The sequence below is a fragment of the Mus pahari genome, chromosome X (genome assembly GCF_900095145.1).
Source record: "Mus pahari chromosome X, PAHARI_EIJ_v1.1, whole genome shotgun sequence".
Lineage (NCBI taxonomy): Eukaryota > Metazoa > Chordata > Mammalia > Rodentia > Muridae > Mus > Mus pahari.
Window position 1 is genome coordinate 109,223,429 of NC_034613.1, and position 7,040 is coordinate 109,230,468.

At 43.8% G+C, this 7,040-nt stretch overlaps 1 protein-coding gene across 2 annotated transcripts in view; it reads left to right on the forward strand.

Moving 5' to 3' along the window:
* Window positions 1–4,657: 4,657 nt before the first annotated feature.
* The window catches only part of Diaph2 (diaphanous related formin 2), a 696,731-nt gene continuing 694,348 nt past the window's right edge, over window positions 4,658–7,040 (forward strand). For both annotated transcript variants that reach the window (XM_021188630.2, XM_021188631.2), the window contains exon 1: window positions 4,658–4,967. In XM_021188630.2, coding sequence (XP_021044289.1) covers window positions 4,824–4,967 — 144 coding nt within the window. In that variant the 5' untranslated portion in view covers window positions 4,658–4,823. The remainder of the gene's footprint in view (window positions 4,968–7,040) is intronic.

The following is a 7,040-nucleotide window of genomic DNA, read 5'->3' on the forward strand; positions in this document are numbered from 1 at the left end:
GTTGTTTGCTTACAAGTTTTGTGTACCAGAAATAGTACTTTAGCTTTCAGTTGTTGCGGTAAATCTCCTCCCCAAAATGCCCCAGCAATGAAAACACGACTCAGTTAGTATGATTACATGCTGTGCACCTAGACTGGGCAGATCTACCGCTATACTACCATCTTCCAGAGTTTATGAGACTTGCAGTTTTTCCAGGCCATGTGCTTCTGCTCTTCTGCTCTGCTTTTTTTTTTTTTTTTTTTTTTGGTTTATCGAGACAGGGTTTCTCTGTGTAGCCTTGGCTGCCCTGGCTGTCCTCGAACTCAGAAATCTGCCTGCCTCTGCCTCCCAAGTGCTGGGATTAAAGGCGTGCGCCACCATGCCTGGCTATCTGCTCTGCTTTTCTTCTTCCTCCTCCTCCTCTACATTCTCTCCCTCTTCCATTTTCTCCTTCCTCTCTCTCACTTCCCAGAACCACCTTCCCTTTTATCTGCCCAGTCATCAGCTCTCCTTTATCTTACAAATTAAGGTGAGAAGCAGGTTTACAGGAAATCATCTGAGTGCTGACTCATTCCTCTTTCACTGCCACTCACCGGAGAACAGATTTAACGTCAAATATAATTGCCCCAGGGCTATCCACAGCAATCTGTAAACTGGTGAATGACATCAAAATAATCTGAACGTCCAATTGATTCCTTTACAAATTTTTGTAGCACTTTAAGCTTCCAAGTAAGAGGACGCTGAATTCCACATATCCAAGAAGACATAATTATAAACTTTAAAGTGAAGAACCCAGCACAAAATGCTTTTTTCAGCATAACTATCGTCTGGTTTAATGGCTTCAACCTGGTTTTCAACCATATGAAACAATATGGCAAAGTTATGAGCACTCAGTGAAGCTGGGAATAAAGACCTTTCACTATGTTGTTTTAAAAGGCTGACTAGTGGGCTGGTGAGATGGCTCAGCAGGCAAGAGCACCCGGCTGCTCTTCCAAAGGTCCTGAGTTCAAATCCCAGCAACCACATGGGGCTCACAACCATCCGTAACGAGATCTGGTGCCCTCTTCTGGAGTATTCTGGAGTGTCTGAAGACAGCTACAGTGTACTTATATATAATAAATAAATTAATTTAAAAAAAAAGGCTGACTACTCTTGAATTCAATTTAAAATTCTGATAGTGACATCTACTAAAACTCAATGCTAGAGGGGACAAATAACAGGGAGGAGAGTTTTCACAGGTGATTTTGCTGCATTCAATTCAGATGTCCGTGAAAGTTTAATTACCAGAGTATTTTTATTAGGATAGCTATTGGGTTTTTTGTTTGTTTGTTTGTTTGTTTGTTTTTTGTTTGGTTGGTTATTGCTCTGATTTCCAAGTTGTTTTGCATTTAAGTCGTCTTATTTAACTATATTTTCTGTAAGTACTGTTTTATCTGCAGTATGCATTTTTTTAAAAAAAAACAAACACCTAGGAAGATGTATATGGCATTATAGTAGAAGGTCTGGCACCTCTTCTCCCCGTGTTTAAATCTGTATCACCTCTAGTTTGATATTAGCCATATAACATATGCTTAGCAAATACTTGTTGACTTTTAGTCATTCATTAACTTATAAATATTTTGCTGTGACCTTGGAGTTGTTGGTTTTTTTTTTCTCATTTTTTCCCTAATTTGTATTTCCTTTCATGTTTCTATGAATGACAGATTGTTTAGATGAGGATAATGGATGTCTTTAAGGTCAGTCTGAAAAAAGATACTTTTTTTCCTCCAAAAGCTGATGTGGGACTTGAAGCAAGAGACTGGGGAACCAATGGGTCTAATGTATACTTTTAATAGTCTAGCTGATGGGTTTATCTTCCTTTCTTCAGCACCAGAGAAAAGACATTGTTTTTCAACCCCACAATCCTATGTGTGTGTGACAAGACAGAAAATAAAATTACAGGAATGTAGGTGAAGTGGGATCAGCCCTGAGACAGCAGTTGGTGAAATGTTAGGCTCAGAGTTAAGGGACAAAATACTCTCACCTGAGGCTACTGTTTTCTTCCTTGTGTGTTAGTTTCCAAGAGAGACCAATGACCCTGATTCGTAATTCTGTTTGTGCATTTGCTTCACAATTTACTTTTCACATTAGCTAGAGCAAAATGCTAAAAAACAAATGCCAAGCCTTAAGCCAGGGTCTGAGATGGCCACAATTGGCATTGATCCTGTTTCATATTATTTATTTATTTTTTGAGACAAGGTCTTACTATGTAACCTTGGCTAGCCTGGAACTTGCTATGCGGAGTAGGCTGGCCTCACATAGAGCTCTGCCTGCCTCTGCTGGCCCAGTGGGCCAGTATGCTCTCCTGCATTGCTTTGCAACAATCCCCCACCTTTGTTTTCTTCAATCATAGGGTTTCTGCAAAAAAAAAAAAAATCTATAGTCAGTCCCTTTGCCTGCCTGGAATGCTTGTTTTGAAATTGGTCAATACATTTTTTTTTAAATATCTTCCCCAATAGTTTGAGAACTCTATGACAATAAGCTACATTTGTAGTATTTCGTCGGGACTTAAAGGCTTTCAGCAGACCTTTAACAGCTCAAACCTTATCTTCTTAGGGAAGGTGCTCTTGAGCTTCTGACATATGTACTCTGTGAGTTTCCTGTTCACGTAGTTTTGTCCCATGAGGCAATTCTTTCAGCCTGTTTCTTCCAGTGGCCTAAGGGGCAGTGTCTTAGTCAGGGTTTCTATTCCTGCACAAAACATCATGACCACGAAGCAAATTGGGGAGGAAAGGGTTTATTCGGCTTACACTTCCACACTGCTCCGTTCATCACCAAAGGATACAGGACTGGAACTCAAGCAGATCAGGAAGCAGGAGCTGATGCATAGGCCATGGAGGGATGTTACTTACTGGCTTGCTTCCTCTGGCTTGCTCAGCCTGCTCTCTTATAGAACCCAAGACTACCAGGCCAGGGATGGCACAACCCACAAGGGGACCTCCCAAGTTGACACAAAACTAGCCATTACAGGCAGAAATGAGGTCAGCTTTAGCCTTCCAACTCCAAGCCCCTCACTTTGACCTATACCCACATTTCTTCTACAGGAAGTACATGTAAGTGTTGGAATACCATTCAGTATCTTTCTGTAAAACCTATTGTGTTTTTACTCTTTTTTTAGGTGCCATGAAATTTAGATTCAGTTGTGTATGTGCACAATGAGTGAGTCAAATTGAAAATACACATGTAATTCGTAGTTAAGTATGATCTTCAAGAAAGCAAAGGTGTCTCGGAGTTTCTGTCCTTTGTACTGAGAGCACAAACTCCTGTGCTGCTGTCCTTGAGTTGGCTACTTTAGGAACATAGACAGCCTGCCCACAGGATTAAAAAGAAACCTAACGATAAAGACAAAGCTGAGACTTGAGCTCTTTTGAGATATGTACAATTCTTTTGCTCTTTTGTTCAAGTTATTTATGCCATTGCATTCACATAATGGCCAAATTTATCATACTGCACTCATTCTGATAAAAGTTTGTTTCAGCCTAACTTCAAATTGAATTGGAGAAGGCCAAAAGGCCTCACAGCCCGAAGTTATCTTTGTCATTAGTAGGGTTATAGACATGTTTATAGACTTGGTGTTTAAGTTTCTAATACAAGTGGCTTCCCCACCAGTTGGTCTCTAATTCTGTGATGGTTTGGTGGTTTGTTCATACTCCGCCTTTGTAAGGGTCCTTTGGAAAACAATGGGAAAATCTACCTTCCAAGGATGAAATAGTAGGTACAGTGCCTTGGGGGAAGAGTATACTCTGCTCCCTGGTGCTACACAAAAATATCAGTTGTCTAGAGATTTACCTTTTAAACAAAGCTTCAACACATAACATCTTATGTACTCTTCGCAATAACCTTAAACCTAAACTAGCTTGGGAAATCGAAGATAGGACTCAGTCCAATAGTAAACGCTAAATAGGTGCTTTGGAGAAAAAGCTATAGTAGGGGTAGGGTGGCTTTAACCAACAGTTTGGAAAGAAAGCAATGATTGTAGTTTTTGGGTCACAAGGCAATCGTGGCAACAGAGGCACCCACTCTTTCCACTTTGGCCCATACAATCTGTCTAGGCAATTAATCAGAACTCCCTATGGTGGTTTTCTTACACTTTGCCAGTTGCCTTGCTAATTAAACCTTCCCACTGAGTGAAGCAAGAGCACATCCCCTGAGGGCCCTCTGCCTAGAAAGGGTATGGGTGACCAACACTAGTGAAAGCTGAGACTTGTGGCCTAGCCAGTAAAATGCTTACAAGAATTCTCCTCACTCAGTTTCCCTATCTCTAAAATGGGTTCTCTCTCTCTGTCTCTCTTTTTTACCCGTCTAGACTAGTTCCCTTTCTTTTGGTGCTAGACAACTAGGAAGTGAAATCAGTGTTTAACCACAGTAGAATGTCCTCTGGTAGGCTACAGTCTTCTATCCGGGCATGCTCCGTAGCCTGGCCGGCTCAGCTCCACGAGTAGGAAGCGGCTTTCGGAGCTCGCCCGGGCGACCGACAGCGGGCACTTTGATGAATCACGTGTGTCGAGGCCGTCTTAAAGAGATAGGCACCTACTTTTCCTCCACCCTAAACGCCGCCCCGAGGGCGGAGGCGACCGCGGTGATTGCAGCTGCTTAGGGGCAGGGCTTGCCCCAGCGCTGAGTGGTGGCACCGGCGTGTTTGCGTCGGGGTTTCCTGGGCTTGGGGAGACCCGGTGGCCTGGGAGCGGCGCTTGGCGGGCAACCCTCTCTGTCCGTGGACGCGGGACATTCTGAGTGCTCCGAGGGGTGTTTGCCCTTGAGGAGACTTGGGGTTTCTGGGCGGCAGGTGACAGGGCCAGAGAAAGATGGAGCAGCTCGGGGCGGCGGCGGCGTCGGGAGCCGGAGGCAGCGGCGGTGGCGGCGAGGAACTCAGCGGGGGCCGGAGCAACAAGCGAGGCGCGGGGAACCGGGCCGCCAACGAAGAGGAGACCAAAAACAAACCCAAACTGGTAAGTCTTCCCGCAAGCCCAGCTGGTCTCGGAGACCAGAGATCCCGGGATCGTCCTGCCGGGGAACACGCCTGGGAGCCGGCCCTCCCCTCCCGGCGGTGATCGTGATCTCGCAGCACAACTCAGGGAACGGAGAAGGCGTGGGGGCGGAAGAGCACCCCTTCTCCACTTTACCCGGCCTTCTCCGGTCAGCTTGCGGAGAAGAAAGGCCCCACCCCAACTTGGGGACACCCTGCGTCGCGTCCTAGAGTACTGGGGTAGGGCTGTTTGTCTAACTTGTGGGCGCGAACCTTTGCGAGATTCCATTTCCCTCCCACCTCAGTTGCTGTTTGGTCTCTTTAACATTTGGGCAGGGGAGCCTCCCTCCTCTGCGTTTCGAGCACATCGGAGCCCACTCATACCTAAGGAAATCAAGACAAGCACCACATAGGTTCTTAGGTCCTTCGACTTTGCCAGAAATCGGAGAAAGAGGTGCCTACGTGCGTTTGTCCCCCCCCCATGTGCTCACCCAAGAAACATTTCTTCGGAAGTCTGGGACTTGGGGGGAGCGTGGGAGGAGTTGGAGGCTGGGTAACCCCCCCCCATCCCAACACAGCATTTCCACTTGGTTGAGAATGCTCAGAAGCAGTTATGTTCCCCATACTTGTCTCACAGTCCTGACAGTGTAGTCCAGTAGTAGTTCATTTCCTGCCCAGAGGCCAGAAATCGATGGGGCCTGGTATTGGGTTGGGAAATACTGGGGTTTCTTCAACTCATCAGTTAAAAGGGTTCCTCTTTTGGTAAACTTTCTAATTTCAGTGGCACGAGGAGAAAGGAGTTTCCTGCAGAGATTCAGCAAACAAACTTTTGAGCCTCTCCTGGGACTTTGAACAGTAGAATCCTACTCCACATCCCAAGCCCAAGTCCGTGTTGTTCTTCTACAATTCAGTTGTAAACAACAACTTGATTATAGTAGAAGAGAGGGGTGAGACTGTGACATGCAACTCAAACCATTTCCTGTGGCATCTGGCCACTTGGTCTGGACTTGCACTTCTCTTCTGGCTCCTGTTTACCTTCCTATTATTGACTGTCCATACGGGAAAACAGGGCTCAAATATTAGGACATATGAAATCTTCCATTATGTGCGAACAGACTTGGGCTGGAGTAATATTACAACTTTAAAATCTCATCAAAACCTGAGACAAATCTCAAAATCACTTCCCCAATGTGTCCTATAACCCCAAGCACTTACAAATACAGAAACTGAGTCACTTTTGACTTGTCTGCAGTATTTATCACAGTGATGAGTGCCCACACCATCCTGGATTCAAGAAAAACAGATCTGAGTTTATTGCTCGAGTTGAATGTGTTTCAATTTTTTTTTTTCTTTTTGAGATAGGGTATCTCTATGAAGTCCTGGATGTTCTGGAACATGCTATGTAGACCAAGCTGACCTTGAACTCACAAAGATCCTCCTATGTGGGCCTCCTGAGTGCACGAGTCACTGCCTCAGCCAAGCAGTCAAACGTTTTGATGATGTGACTTTGAAATGTACTAATTTGTGGTAAAAGAGTGAGCCTACTTGCCTACTTCTGTTTTCCCTCCCCCTTAGCCCAGTATAAACTGTAGTAAAAAGTTTAAAAATAAAAGTTAAGGAATAGTTTCCATAAATAGTTTTATACATCTAGCAAGAATCTCCCAATTTTCAGTATACTAAATGAAAAGTATTTATCTCTTGTGGTAATAACATTTACTCTTTGGTTATTTGCCTTATTTCATCTTTTATGGTTTACTTGATTTGACAAGGTAACTAGGTAATTATGAGATAGTATCACTTTCAGTTCCTAGCTAACTAACTTCACTGTTCTTTAGTAAACATAGCTTGATACAACAAATCAAGTACTGGAACCCAGAGCGTAATACCAACATGAATTTTCTTTTTTTCTACCCAAGTATAACTTTTGAGTTTTATGTGATTTCTAGAAGCCAATGTGTCACAGCTAATAAAAACAGGAATTGAATATGGCTCATTTTAATGCAAAGAGTTTGATCTAACAATAAGTTTTGGTAAACTTGGGATTCTTTTTTTTTTT